General features: G+C 36.1%; 1 protein-coding gene across 2 annotated transcripts in view; it reads left to right on the forward strand.

Annotated features, from left to right (window-relative positions):
- Positions 1–537: 537 nt before the first annotated feature.
- AEBP2 (AE binding protein 2) overlaps positions 538–16,000 on the forward strand; it is a 31,719-nt gene continuing 16,256 nt past the window's right edge. For both annotated transcript variants that reach the window (XM_010713651.2, XM_010713658.2), the window contains exons 1-3: positions 538–834; positions 3,607–3,714; positions 11,492–11,678. In XM_010713651.2, the coding sequence (XP_010711953.1) occupies positions 553–834; positions 3,607–3,714; positions 11,492–11,678 (577 nt within the window). In that variant the 5' untranslated portion in view covers positions 538–552. The remainder of the gene's footprint in view (positions 835–3,606; positions 3,715–11,491; positions 11,679–16,000) is intronic.

A 16,000-nucleotide genomic window follows, 5' to 3' on the forward strand; every position in this document is an offset into this window, starting at 1 on the left:
TTGTCCAGTTTCAGTCTTGGCTCTGTATCTGTCATGATACATAACAGACCATCTGATAAAAATGACCCTGCTGTCCATATGTTCCTACAGTTTTTCCTTTGCAAAAGCTACTTCCCCAGCCTTCCCCACACCCCCTACCAAAAAAAAAAAAAAAAAAGCTGTCAAACCAATAACCTAAAACAAGGTCAAATCATTAATTTACTCAATGTATCTGATAGACATGCAAAGCAAATAATGAAGTGTGGGAGTCTTCAGCATCCTGTAAAGCTTCAGGGTCAGTTGTGGATATAGGTGTAGGTACATCTCTGATCTGACCACACGTACTTTGCCCTCATCCCCTGAGTAAAAATAAGGAATGAGTGATGTGGCTTAGAAGTAGCTGCAACCACACAAGATTTTCTGGCAAGTTTTTCAGTGGGGGAGAGCTTTCCGGCCCTGTCTTCTGTTGCTGCTGTCCATAAGTTACACAGTGGCTATTTTCTGACTAAATGCTTTGTTTAAAGTGATGAACCATAATAAATAAATATGTGTAAGATATTCTTTTTGACCTAAATGAATCTGATGCAGTGCCGTAAAGTTAATGGAACAAATAAAGTTTGTAACAAACACGAACTTTCTTCTTACAGCATAAGCAGCACTATTATGGATGTAGACAGCACAATTTCCAGTGGACGTTCAACTCCGGTGATGATGAATGGACAAGGAGTTCCTGCCTCCTCTGCAAAAAGCATTGCTTATAACTGTTGTTGGGATCACTGCCACGCTTGCTTCAGCTCCAGCCCGGATTTGGCAGATCATATTCGCTCCATACATGTGGATGGTCAGCGAGGAGGGGTTTGTGTTATTTCTTTTCTTCCTTAGTTACTGATATTGCTCTTCTTAATGACAGCAGTAATTTTATATTATAAAATATCCTTTCTGTAGCTAGTGACAACTGAGGTTAGGCCCTCAGCAATGTGGTGGTGGGTATTCAGCTGTTGTGTTTTACACAGTTCACTCTATTTTTCCATTCTATGGTTTTGTTTGAATGGCTAGCTTTAAGAAAATATGTTCTTAATAAAATAATTGAATCTATTGAATTTTTAATAGACTTAGTAATTTCTCAGCATCCTGAAATGCTGGTTTACATAGAAATACTTGGAATTAAATTTCTTGTAACTCCTATTGTATGTGTTGCTGCATGTTAACTCAGGCTAAGTCACATCTTGATTATTTTTACAAATGGGAGTCTTGTTGTAATAAAATATAAGATAGAAGTAAAACTGGTTGTTTTGGGAGTACAAGTCTTAGCAAAACAGTTCTGTTTGTACTGATGGCAGGTCTTACACCTTCAATGTAACTGCATCTAGTATTTTTTTTTAAAAATTGAAATACGTATTTCAGTTTAATACCTGGTTAAGTGGTGCAGTTTTGGTAGGTCTCACAATGTTAAGGTTTTAAATAATCTCCAAATGGTGTAATATTAACTCTGTAACTTTAATTGGGTCACAGTGGTGGCTGTGACTCATTGGCTGCATTTAGCTAATGTTATTTGTTATGACTGAACTTTCAGCTTGATATTTAGTGACTTTTTTTCAGTCCAAACTCCAGGCAGAATCATCTGACCGATGTGCCAACTTCTTAGTCACCCATGAGATAGACTTCTGTAATTCTATTTGTAGGTTTGCAAAAGTGTTATGTGTATCCTGGATGAAACAATTAAGTGGATGAGATGTATCAGTATCCTGTGGAATTTCATATAAATGCATCTTTGGTGACCTTTGTCCCACCCGTGACCCCTTTTTATTTCTCAAGAAGAGATTGAAAAACCTGAAAAATATTCCATTCTGTATTTGTGTGTATACATTCAGTGTGGTGTGCTTTGTGGATATTTTTGCTTAGAAAATGCCAGTGTATTCATCTTTTTGAAAGAGACAGCTGTAGGTAACGCTGTGTGCCTGATTATTGTGTTCAGTTCACACTTCTTTTATTCCCCCCGGTGGAGCTGATTTATTTGTTGTAAAGTTTCTCCACTGGATGCTCTGGCAGGGGAATGATGCTGGCTGTTTTCTTCCAAGGATTGGTTCGCCATCTGCTGGTGAGGCGGTTAAGTGGTGCATGTTCTTGCGAGGCTTTCATTGGTTTTCAAAAATCAGCTCAGTGACTATAAACATGAAGAAAAGTAGGTAGTAAATGCTTACTGGGAACTTATAAGCATGCTTATCAGTTGCTTTTATGGTTGTAATGTATATTTTTTCTAAGCTAATACTAAGATAACGGTTCCACTTCATATAGAATCATGAATGCCCAGGATACACTAATGGAATAATAGTTTTATCTCTCTGAAATGTTTTGTTAGAAATATTTTGGATACAGGCTTCAGACACCTGCTCCCAAAAGGCCTTGCTGAAGTTGCTTATGCATTGCTGTAAAACCAAGTGCATGTTTTCTGCAGAGATTGCATTTCAACAACCTGTTGTTTCATAGTAGTTCCTTCCTGAATGCTCAGCAGTTGATGATGGAGATACTGGGACAATTAAGGAATTGTTTCAGTACCAGGAATCTGAAAATTCCAGTGCCTACAGGGAGACTTCAGTGCTGAGAAGCAGCAGACACCAAAGCATCAGGAAGTTAGGCCTCATGGGTCAGTAGACCTTGATCAGTCACATAGGCATACAAGGTTTTCCAGCTTTGCATTAGTAAGCTGGGGTATCTGTATGTTACATAGCAAGCACACAGCACTCCTCTGGCTATTCTTTTGTTTTGAAAGTACAGTGTTCTGAAGGTTCAGTTTTTCAATCCCTGAAAGAGAACAAGAAACTCAAATCCAATTAGTTGCTTGCAGTTCTGAAAGGTATTCTGAAAGTGTTTTGGACAATGCTATTCCTGGGGACTGTATTCTGCTGCTAAAAATTGGGGCTGTACCTCCCTTCACACGCAGACTTGTTGAGGAATTTCTGATGAAAGCCAAGTTCATTGAGCTTTTTTATTCTCTAGGTTATAGATAGACACAATGAGAGGAGAGAGAGAAAAGCAGCATGAGTAAGTTCTACTCCCTTTAATGCACTATTGTGCGTGTGACTAATCTGTACACGGAAATAGCTAAACACCCATGGATTTTAAATCCTATGGAAGATTTTAACTTTATTCATCAGGAAGTGAGCTTAGAACCTTAACTAGGGTTATCCAGTATTCTAGAGTATAAAACTTATTTTTGAACATCTGGGTTTTAATTAAGACTTCAACTTTGCCTTAAAGAGTGAAGTTATTTCTTGCTTATAAGATGAAATCATTTTATCCTTTATATTTTTGCTATCCAGAAAATGTGAATTTCATCATACAAAAATTTTGTATCTCAGTACTTGGGTGATTCTGATGCACAGTGCAAATGCAAGCTGTGGCCCTTAATTGTGTTTATCTGCAGGATCGCCTGGCTTTTTATGTTTTATTTTTGAATACTTGTGGTTTCAGTTGTTTTTGCCTTGGTGAACTGAGAATTATGTTGCAGAATAACTGGTTGATTCAAAATTCTTTGAACTAATTTGAATTGTGGAAGCAGGCTTCTTTGCTAATTTTTTTACTGTTTTCTTTGACTTGTGTAAACTGACCACATTTTTACTTTATCAGGTGTTTGTTTGCTTGTGGAAGGGTTGCAAAGTTTATAATACACCTTCAACGAGTCAAAGTTGGTTGCAGAGGCATATGCTGACACACAGTGGGGACAAACCTTTCAAGGTAAGGTTCATAGCAAGGTATATCATCCTTTATTTTAAGAGCAATCCTATTCATTTTTCCTTATATAATGTATTAATTGAAAAATACTGTCACAGGAGGATTGTTAAAACTTATCAAGTGAGGTAAATTTGCACATTTGACATGATAGTGCCCAAAGATTCTGTTCTGTTATGAAGCGCAAATGAAGATATTGTTATTGCTTCTCTGTCCCTGTTCTTTTTAAGCTGTAAGTGGTAGGGTAGTCCGAAGTAAAATAATGCTTGCGTTGAGTTTCTTGTGCTTTTCCAAGTTGAGCTGTTTACAGTGTAACAGTGAGATTCTCTGCCTCATGCTTCACACTTTGGATGATGCCTGATGGTGCGCATTCTGTGCTTGAATGATCTGTTTTTGTTAGCAATATTCAGTTGAAACAGTCAGTGTCTGTGTGTGGTTAACTTCTCTGAGAATAATAAGGAAGTCAGGAATGCAGGACCGTTGAGCTGACTGTATTTCCTGCATAGTATTTTCTAACTTTCTCTTTCTTTTCCCCTAATCTGTACCTGCATTTCTAGGTATAGTAATGTTTATCATTCCCATATCCACCAATCCGTTATTAATGAGTTGCTTCATCCTCTTATGGATACAGTTGGGGCAGTTCATAGCTGTCAGTCCTGGATCACTTGATGGTAAGTCTCACCCACACTACTTCAGATTGAAGTTCTTCCATCTAGGATTTGAAAAGTGAATGAGGGTGGGTTTTTTATTTATTAAATATAGGTAGCATTTTATACTTCTCTTCCCCTTCCTTGCCCCAACCCATCAGGTTTTAGTCACTGCTTCTCCACTTCTGTTTTCTGTCTTTTCACATAACATCATCTACTTCTTTTTTTTTATAATTTTAGGGCAGTTTTATTACTAAAAAGTACTTTCCTGTTTCAGTGACTTCTTTAAGAAGTTACTGCTTCTGCATAGCTTCTTATAATAGCTATAGTAAAAAACTATACTCAAAATCTAGAGAGTAAAAATAGCTCAGTGCAGGTGAAAGCATTTTTTTAAAGATATTATATATAATATCTTTTTTTTATTTATATATATAATTTTTTCCCCCTTCCAAACTGCTTAGTTTAGTCTGAACATTTCTCCGAGTGGATGGCAGGAAGGAAGTTTTCTTCTTGAGTTTATTGTATTCTTTGTTCAAAGGAATTAAGATAGCATGCTTTTGGAATCGTAGCGTAAGGATCATAGATCTCTGAAAGAAGCTTTCAAATATGATTGTTCCAGTAACTGATCTAATCGTAACTGCAAATCCTTGAATCAACTTGAAAATGAGTAATTGGGGGAAACTTTTACCTTCTTTCTTCTCATTTTAGAACTAAGAACGTACTTTAGAGTGCAATGGCAGGTTTCTGTCTTATAGACAAGTCTTCCGGTAGGTTTGAACACTTGCTTGTTACAGATCAAAGAAACTCAATTTAGAGATACTGAGTTTAAAAGAGAAAAATGTACCTCAGGAAAAAAGAGTACTTCTTGAGTCTTGGGAGGGTTATTTAGTTAATGAGTAAAACTAACATCCCAGTGGTTTTTATATATATACATACATACATACATACATACATACATACATATATATTTTTTTTGGCTAGCCTCTTTAAAGCTAAAGCCCTCCAATTTCAAACAGTTGGTTCTGATAATAAGCATCTTGTGTTAAGTGTGGATTATTTCCCCAACTAGTTTCACCTGGTCACACTTGGGGAAAGAATAAAGGATAGGCTAGGATTGCAATAGTTTATTGTTGTGGCTCAAAGTGTGCCATTTCCTTCTTTTCCCTACTGTTGTCTTCAGTGTTTCTGTTTGTATTTTATCTTTATATTTTCAAATCTGTTCCTGGGAGCTTTGGATGGAAGATAATGGTGTGAATTTAGTAAATATCTTTTTTCCCCCAATTCATTTATGCTGAATGTAGTCCTCAGAGCCCACATGATGTGATTGTGATAACCTGTTAGTTAACTAGTCTCCTTTCTTCCTTGATTCCTTACTTTTTCAAGCTTTTGAAATCTGTCTGATAAAAAATCACTTAAGAAATAACACTCAACAGGATCAGCTATTGCTTTGTTTTATGTCAGTTCAAAAACAAAATGTTTTTGCATTTAGCTGCTCTTATAAATCTTATTTCCTCAGATTTCTAGCAGAAACCAAAGTTTTTCAAGTTAGAGTTGTATTGAAGACCTTGTTATTGATTATCTAAATTAAAAAACCCTAAATTAAAAAAAAAAATCTGTTGCTTTGTAAGGTCTCACTGGAGATCTAGTTTAAAGGAAGGAACCATTATCAATTTAGAGGACTCGGTGAAAAATGCCAAGTCATTCAGTTTTTTGTTAATAAATAAACACCAGAATTTGTGAGGAATTTGCTTAGAAGGTAGTGGAAATGACAGAGCTTGGTGCTGTTGTCTGAAGAACCATTCAGGATGGTTTTAAGAAAGGCAAAGGATGTTAGCTAGGGAGGTGATGATAAAATGCAGAAAAAATATACTTTTGCAAAGATACGAGAAAACTATAATTGTTTACTGAAGATAGGAGATTAATAAATATATGGCAGGTTGCTGTGTTCCTTCATCTCTAGTCAAAGAAGGGACAAAAATATTAAATTGGAAAGCAGTTGGAAATTGACTGAAGTATAAAGCTGCCTTTTGCAGGTCTACTCAGTTGAAGGATACATCCCCTTCCTGCCTACCTTTTGCCTGCGAATAACATCATATTATGTAGTTGCCCATTGTGGGTTTAATTCCTTGTTTTTGTGGTGCCTGTGACACTGTCTTTTGATTTAGAAGCTGTGTTCTGTGAATGAGCTGCTGTGCTTCCATTTTAAGTTCTTTGTGGGTTTACCTGCCCAGTCCGTGTGTGCATATAAACTATCTGTGTGGTTCATTTGTCATTGAAATGAACCCTTTTATAAATTACAGAGGCAATTGTTTCATATTTTTATAAGTTCCTCCTGTGGTTTATGTTTGTGTGGTTTAGTGTGCACCCCTGAATATTGCAGTAGCAATGTCATGGAAAAGTTACATTTGCTTATAAATACCTATTTTTGAGATTAAACTAGCTCCGTTTTTTTTATATGGTGCAACTTCCTAGTGGCATATGTACATTTACTAAGTAGGAGATAGTTTGCATCTTACTCATCTGCTAAACTAATGCAAAAATAATATTCTAGATCTTTGGGATAGAACTCTGGATCTCAGTTCCTCTTTGGTCCTAGGATTTCTTTATTTTTCTATTTTATTTCCTCTCCTTTTCAAAGTTTTTGATACTGGATGGATTTGTCTTTTGTCATGATTCCCTCCAAGGCAAAAGCGTGTCAGTTAAATGAGGCATTTACCATTGTAGCTAGTTCTCAGTCTGTAATCACATATTTCTGCAAAGCTGTATACTTCTTTAATCATATTTTTGGCAAGCGCTATTCCCAAATTTATTACTCTTGTCAAAAGGAGCAAAGAGACCGGGCTTCTGGAACGTATTTCTGGTCTGAGAACTTAACTGGCTGCCTATGGCCTGCTGTTAGGCATTTTGTTAACGCTACTCTTCTTACTACCTGAAGTTTTTTGCTTTTGTGTTGCTGGAAGTTTTCTCTTAGCTAGAACCAAACTTCTATAAGCAATTTCTTCAGTCTTTTGGTTGTTGTAGGCATTTGTTTAATACAAGTGTTCTCAGAGCATGTGATTATTTCTCTGAAGACATTTAGTATGTTCACATTTGTGTATTATTTTATATCTAGAGTTGAAAGAGAAATATAAACATTCTTTAGCTCTATACTTGTATAACTTTTGCATCTTTTAAAAAATGGGTGGAACATCAGGAGTATCATTGTGTAGAAGAGGTCCTGACTTAAGTTCAACAACTTAAACTTTTAGGCTTTCAGAACATACAGATGGAACTAGAGGAACAGTCTGAGTTAGAAAACTGATGCTGGTAACTTTCTGGCAAGCCTAGGAGGAATTGTCTTAAACTTGACTGTTTTAAATAAATAGTTGAATAGTTATTGTGCTATGGCACTGCACTGGTACTTGAACTTTTGAACCACTATTTGCTGCTGAAGAAGGCATTGAAAGTTACTTGTAGACATACCAATAGAACTCTTAGCATGTAATGTAGAACAAGTAAAAAGGGTTAGGCACAGTGAAAGATAAAATGGGAAAATGAGCTCAAACGTGTGGGAGATTTTAAGCAAAATAATTGCTCACAGCAATCCTCCATAAGTACAAGACTGTGTGGGTATGATACCAGCTGCTTTCACATACTGAATCTAGTGGGTGTGCTCTTAATGTTTAAGATCAGTCACGCAAGGTTTGCTCACAGGGTGAATGCTTCCAGCAGCAACATCAAATGACAGTACAGAATTTATTTCAGGGTTCTGTTCTTTGCTTTAATAAATAAATAAATAAATAAAATGGGGGGAAAAGTAATAATAAAACAGAACCCTGATGCTCATTCTACCAGCTAACTTTCAAAACTCATTGTGGAGTAAATCCACTTAATGTGACTCTCAATAGAGTAACATATTGTTGAAATCTGGAAAGCAAAACCAAGTAAATTCAGTCATCATTTGGAATTCATATTGACTGTTCTTTTGGCAGAATATCCTCTATTCATTAGAACATTGCAAACGCAGATAGAAAATGTAAAGACCTTCTGCTTTAATGCTCAAATGATGAGATAGTAGAGTTCGTCCAGATGTCTAGAATATTAATATTGAATTTATTGAAAAAAAAATCACATTAAATATTTTTTAAAAGGGCATTTGATTATTTTGAAGTTGAGTAAAAATAAATAAATATTGCTAGATACTTTAATGTCTTGTTTAAAGTCACTGGTCACTGTTGCCCATTAATAATGGTGGGTATGGGTACACTGGAGAAATTAAACTTCTTACGTGTTGACTTATTTTCTCTTGAAGTAACATATCCACCAATCCGGACCCAACCTATCATATTGCAAATGTAATGCAAAATTTTGAGATAAAAGTTTTTGGGGAAAAATTAAGAGTCTGCTGTAAAGTTGTGCCTAGTAGTTGAGTTTGATTTATTAGAAGCCCTCTAGATCTGTATAATTATCTGGTGGGAAGCTGATTTGGTGTGACTTACCGTCCAGAGATCCTGAAGTGACAGCCTGAACTGCTCCTTTATCTTTGGAGAGAAGAGACTTTATCCATTAGTAACGGATTGCTGGATATATTATTTTAGAGAAAAAAAGAAAAAAAAAGGTAAGAATTTTTTTCTCCTCTTCTACTGTCTTCTGTCCACTACAAAGACATTTGTTGTCGTCTTTGATATATCAGCTGTTGATTATTTGATGATACAATCTGATAGCGTTAAACTCTTCAGCATGTGAACGTGATGATCTTTGCAGATATTTATGCTGAGGCTGCAGACTGTAAGTAATCTTTCTGGAAAAAGATAATTGCCAGTTGCAGTTTGCATATAGTGAGGACTTAATGTTTGGGCTTTTAAAAGTCAACCTTGGGTAGAACAAGAGTAGTAGTTTCTATATTGAATCTGTGTTGATCTGTGTTTGTGTTTCTTCTGCGCTAGAGAAAACCAAAGTTTTGACACTGTGGATCAAATCATAGTCATAAGACTGTGCTTTTTCTTTATCAAGAAATAGCACAAAGTCTTACAAACTTGTGTTTTAAAATGTTTTAGAATTGTGCCACTGCTATATTTGTATATTCAGAAGGTGTTGCTTTTTGATACTGCACTTGAATAAGTGATAATAAATGCAGTATACCAAGACATCGTTATTTCTGACCTCCAGAAAGCCTAGAAAGGATTGAACTTTTAATTTCCTGCTGTATGGTTGTACTTAAGGATATAGCTTTAGTTTGTGGCCATTTTCTTTTTGTCAATGCTTGTGGGATCAGAAAGAGCTAGAAGCTTGGCAGTAGCACCTTAATGAAAGTTTAACTTAAGTTTAGATTTAGTTGCTTAGTGTAGTTTTGTGAAACTGCTTTTGTGAGCCAGAGAGCAGATGCTTCAAAGATTTCAGAACAGGATAATAAAAAAGTCGGTCAAAGTAAAACACACATTTTATCTATGTCTATGAATTGAGTTTGTTCATCTCTAATACAATGAACTTTTTGACTTCAGTATTAGTTTGCTGTAATATTGCTGTAATTGTAAATGAGATAAGAGTACTTTGTATTGTTCTGAATATGGATGTGCTCTGATTTCTTATTATAAGTCATTACAGTATAAGTGTACAGTATTGTTGTTGTTTGAACTTGGAACACTTACAGAGTGAGGTGGTAAGTTTTTCTTAGAGATCACCACGTTTCTTGGGATACTTATTAGTGGAGGAGATGGGGAGAATCACCTATGTTGTCCTAAAGCTTTTTGCCAGGGAATTATATGGTTTTAGTTAGCTCAGTAAGTAGCAAGCTTAAAGGAATTTTTCTAAAAACCATGTAAATAAGAATACTAAAATATCCTTCTGTTCTTGTTTTTTTTATTATCATGTAATCTTGTATTCCTATAGCAAGTATGAAGACAGTGGGGGTAACACATTTCTCTTTATGAAGACTATATTCCTGTTTTATAATAATTGAAGAAGTTTGCTAGGTCTGAGGCAGAGATAGACATTTCAGGTTTTTTTTTTTTTTTAACAGCCACAGTTGGAAAACAGCACAGCTGGGTGTTAGGAACAAAACATGCTGAGTGGTATTCTGCTGCTGTCATCTTGTCTTTCAGTCAAATGTGCAGGCTTGGGACAGATTACTTTGAGCTTGCAAATTCTTCTTTAGTCCTCATAGAAAAGTTAGTATTATGTATGTAGTTGCACCGTTACTTGTTGCTGAACTGCTGTTGCAGCTGCCACATCAGTTTGCAGTGAAGGGAAGAGATGATACACAGTTCTGTGCAGCTCATGATGGAATACTTAGGTTTTCTTTTACCCTTGTCGGCTCAGAGCACAAAAGAAAAGGTTTGTGCCTCCCACTCCAACTATGTGATTTACTGAATGTGAATATAAACCAAATACAAAAATACAAATAATTATTGTGGGCTTTACTAGCTTAGTCTTATGTATCTTGTGATTTCTGTATTTCTCTTAGTCACTGTTGGAGCTCATCTTATTTTTCTATTTCAAAGAAAATGGCATCTCTTCATTAAATACTTCTGAAGTAATTATACCATCCCAGAATAAAAGTGTGTAGTGTTAATAATTTTTTCCAGTTACTGAAGTTAGTTTTAGACAAGTGAAATATAATGATTGACCTTGTATAGCATTTATAAAAAGTGCTGTGTCAAATTTCATGTGGATATGGATGTATTTTTTTTATTTAAAAAAATTTACTTTGTCAACAGAAAGAGGGAGGTTATAGAACGCTAGCGTATTGAATACAGGAGACTGTAGAAATGTGGGATAATACAGAGTAACAGTGCTGTGTTTCAAAAGGCAAGGGGATATAATGCTGGTCTGTAGGGGGAAAGTTCTTCCGTTGTGTTTTTTCAGTGCATTTTGTTCAGGATAAATTTTCTGCTATACAATACTGTAGAATATAATAAAGCATTTTAAAAAGTGATTGCACCATGAAATAACTGTTATAAGTTGCAAAGTTCAGATGGGAATTTATTTGAGATGCTATTGTTTCTACTTTTAGGATTGCATGGTTATTAAGAGTTTGTCTTTCTCTTAATGTGTTGGAAGCTGAGCCAGAAAAAGCAAATTGAAAGATCTACAAAACCTCTGTGAATGACTGCCGTGCAGTGCTCTGATGCGGTTGTTTCATTTTCTTCTCTCATTAGTGTGTAGTTGGTGGGTGCAATGCCAGCTTTGCATCTCAGGGAGGACTTGCCCGTCATGTGCCCACACACTTCAGCCAGCAAAACTCTTCAAAAGTTGCCAGTCAGCCAAAGGCCAAAGAGGAATCTCCATCTAAAGCTGGAATGAATAAAAGAAGAAAGTTAAAGAATAAGAGACGACGATCATTACGTAAGTATTTCTGGACATTTTTATATCCACAACCAGCACGTTTCATTAACTTACTAATGACATAACGAGTGTGGCTAAGATTTAGTTTTGGGAAGAGTTGATTTCTTGTATTCTTTATCTTTCTCTATGCAGTTGAGATTTTTTTAGTTTAAAAGTTTAATATGAACTGATGTTATTTGAAGTACGATTAAGGTGAGAATTGTTTCCTCTAGCAATGATAGACTTGGTAGACTTGGGTGTTCCCAAAGGATGTATAAGATGTATTATTAAATGCATCTTAAATGTAAATATTAAGGTTTCCTCTGATTTTGAAACTGATTAAAAGTTTAGAGAAGTTCGAATGCCATTTCTGTCTTCCTCAGACTGTGACTTGCAAAGTTTTCACTTTTGACAGTTTACATAAATTAAAAGGCTCAAAAAGGGAAGGCTGATTGATGAAGAATCAAGTGGTCACTCTGAAGTATTCTTTTAGTTCATCTTAAGTGTAAGGAAGGGCTTATTTGAATTATGTGCAGGTTGATAGAAGACTGTTTTGTTTTGTTGACTATGTTATTCAAACAAAATACGGATGTCTAAGACTAATCATTTCAAATTACTTCACTTTCAGAGATTTGCAAGTTGTGTTTTAGTTTGCATAATTATCTATATTGGTTTTTTTAGGTGACTGATTTAATACATCTTTATTCAGTGTCTCCCTCAATATATGTAGAAGTAGAATGCAGTTTGGCATTTTATTTGTAATTTATGTATGTTATTGACTTAAAATTTCGAATTGTAGTTAGGATTTTAAAGATGTCCTAGTCATGATATGAGAATATAACGCAGAATTTGTTCTGTAGGGATGCACAAAGTCATCTTCATGGAGTAGTGGGGGAAGTAAATAGAAAGTTCTTGAATGAATCTATGGCAAAAAAGTATAATTGGTTTTTAACATTTCAGGAATATTTACTCAATTGTAGAACTTGAATGGTGTGTTCTCTTAATCAAATGTTGCACAGAAAGAAAAATGACAGCTGCTTGAGTAATTTTTTTATCTTGTTATCTCTAGAGACAAACACAGTGGTGGCTGCATGGTTTTGCCTTAAGGCAAAAGTCATCTCTAACAGAATTGGGAAATGACTATTTAATGTATTGCTCTGGGGAGTATGTGACCCAGAAATGTATCCAAAGTCAATGACATTTTGTGAAAATGTTGAATATTGGTAGCTTTTCTTTAAAACTTGGTGTGGATTATCACTGATTTGGTGAACTTGACAAAGAGCTGATGTTATTTTGCTCATTTGGAAGTTTCTTAGTTTACCTTTAGTTTAGCTTTAGAAGAAGAGAGGACAAGGAAACTTACCTGAAAGGCCAAAGCAACAAAATAGCCTGGTGAAGTATTTCCAGTCTAGAGTATGTGAAGCTAGGAATGAAGTCTTTTTTACTTAGATATTTTAAAAAGGAGAGGTGCTTTACTTCTGTACTGTTTTGTCTGCAAACAGGGTTATAAGGTATGACAAATAGATATAATACAGGGTGCTTTTCACTACTCCACAGTGTTTAAATTAAATTCACAGTCATTTGTTGGAAAAATTAATTGTAAGGTAATTTTCTCCTGAAAAAATACTGTTGGAATCTCTCAGTGGCTTGACGAGCCCCTGAAATGTTTGCAGTGTGTAAATGGATTAATATTTATTGACAATTGATTGTCAATACATGCTGAAACTGAAGTAAACTTAGAAATTAAAGGTTCAAATGCAGCAAAACAATTAAGTTCCTTCATCTTTATAGACTTGTTTTATATCTGAAGTTTATCACCCTTCTGAGAGACATCCAAGCTAATTAAAAAAAAAGAACAACTTAACTGTAGCTTTATATGCGATAAGTATATGGTCTTGTATCTTAAAAGAGAGTTCAGACTGTTACTATGCAATCTTTTTCTTTCTTTCTTAACATTTTGGTATTCTTTTTGTCTGTAAGCAACATATACTTCTAAGTTTAGAAATTTGTGCCTTTATGATAAAAGTGTATTTTTGCTATGCACATCTTCATAGATGTTTATATTAGTGGTTAAAAAATGACTGATTTTTATCATACAAATTTTGATGTTGCAGAATAATTCAGGATTACAGTAGCTTTCTTTCTCTTCTAGATGCTCTTAATCATATTCACTGTTGCAGGAAGTCCCTCATTTAGAGATGTAAAGCCAAATACATTTAACGTGTCTCTAAAATACAATTTGCTGTTCTGAAACTACATCAGTGACTTTTGAAGAATCTAAGATTTTATTTAGCGTTCACTTGCTTTTCGAGTAGAAAAGATGACATACTCATTAATAATCATAACAATTAAGTTTATTGGAAAGATACGTGAGATGTGGAAAGTTACTGCTGGTGAAATTTACATTGGGAATGTATTAGTTACATAAGATTTAGCGTTTCATTTAGTAGTTTGCTGGTCAGAAGATTCTCATTTGCTTAAGTAGGTGACTATATAGAACTTAATGGTATTAAGTAAAAAGGGAGACATCTTGGTCCAAAAACTATTTTAATATTTAATAGATTTAAGATGAGCTGAAAATATGGGATTAACACTCAATAAAGAATTAATAAAACTGTTTTACAAGTTGCTCTCTTTACTCTGCAGCCATTGAATATGAATATGAATATGGTTATCTATGGCTAAATCCTGAAAAAATGTTGCTATGTAAAACAAAAAGCATATCAAAATATTTTGGTATTGACTTTCTGTTCTCCCCTGTTGGCTTTTTGTTCCATGGCTGCTCTGGACTTTGCTCTTGGGGTAGGGATGGGCAGTAAGCCTGTTTTTGAAAGGTGCGCCTGGGTAGAGCACCTCCTGCAGTAGGTGATGAGAAGACTGTGCAGCATTAGGAAAGCTGAGGAGGAGTGAGATAGGTGATTCCATGTGTGGTCTGCAGTGAACTTCCCTCAAGGGAGATAATACTGAAAACAAAGGAATGAAAGCTTGGTATGATAAGGTGGAGCGAGAGATTTTTCCCACTGCATGAAGTGCCCTTGCAGAGCTGCTAGACTTCAGAGGAAGGACCTGTCGTGTCAGGGGAGATGCAGGTGTTAAGTGAACCAACATGGTCTGTTCCCATGATTAGTCCACCCAAGAAACAGCAGTGGATGATAGCAGGAGGAGACTTTTTTCTTTGTGAAGCAGAGGTGTCCATTTGCTGACCTGGCCTACTCTCAAGAGGTTTGTTGCCAGCTAGAGATGTTGCCAAGAAACTACTGAGTCTTCCATAGTCCACTGTTCTCCACAGCTGTTATTTCATGTGAGCACCAAAAACACTCAGGGGCAGTCCAAGGCATATCTTGAAGGACTATGGGGTCCTTGGAGCAGCTGTAAGAGGCTCTGGGTAGATGGTTTCCTTTGATTCTGCTGGTCAAAGGAAAAGGCTTTGACATGACCAATTAAGCCTGGTTGAATTGATCAGTTTATCGCCACAGAACTTGTGTTTTAGGCATAGATTTGGCTGGTCAGCTGGAAAACACCTAAAAAGCAGCCCGAAGGAATTCCAGCCATTTTGTCCAACAAAACAGTTTCACTAGGAGCCCTGCTTAAGTGCCTCTATGCAAATGCAGAGAGCTTGGAAAAGAAAAGAGGAGCTGAAAGTTTTAGTTAAGTCTCAGGGCTGTGATATCCCTCCACCATCTCTCTCTGAGGCCTGTAATAATTCATGTGCCTGGAGAATTTGGTGCTCTTGAGGGGAGACTACAGGGAAGGAGATGAAGTGGATTAGCCATGTGTGTTAGGGAGTACTATGGCTGCATGGAGCTGGGCAATGGTACTGAGAGGGTTGACTTTCAGGGGTAAGGCCAAGGCCAGTAATGGTGATAATATGGTGAGAGTCTGTTACAGACCTCCCAACCAGGATGAAGGCAGAAAATATTCTACAAGCAAGTATAGGAACTCTCATGCTCGTTAGAATTGTTCTCATGGGGCATTTTAACTTCCCAGATGTCTGTTAAAAATCCAGTTGAGATTCCTGGAGTGTGTGGATGACTGCCTGACACAGCTGGTGAGGATGCCCACTAGGGAGAATGCCTCACTTAACTTGCGTGTGTGTGCAAACAGGGAAGGGTGATGTGATGATTGGAGGCTAGCTTGGACACAACAATGATGAAATCCCTGATTTTGATCCTTGGTGAAGTCAGTAAGGTGATTAACAGTATTGATACCTTGGATTTTTAGAAGGCAGAATAGGGTGACACCTGAAAGGCACAGGAGCAGTCTGACCCAATGTGCTGAAAATCAAGCAAGGAAGGGAGATGAATCTGGCTGAGCAGAGAGCTGCTTCTGCAACTCAGGAAGAA

Source organism: Meleagris gallopavo, chromosome 1, assembly GCF_000146605.3.
Source record: "Meleagris gallopavo isolate NT-WF06-2002-E0010 breed Aviagen turkey brand Nicholas breeding stock chromosome 1, Turkey_5.1, whole genome shotgun sequence".
NCBI lineage: Eukaryota > Metazoa > Chordata > Aves > Galliformes > Phasianidae > Meleagris > Meleagris gallopavo.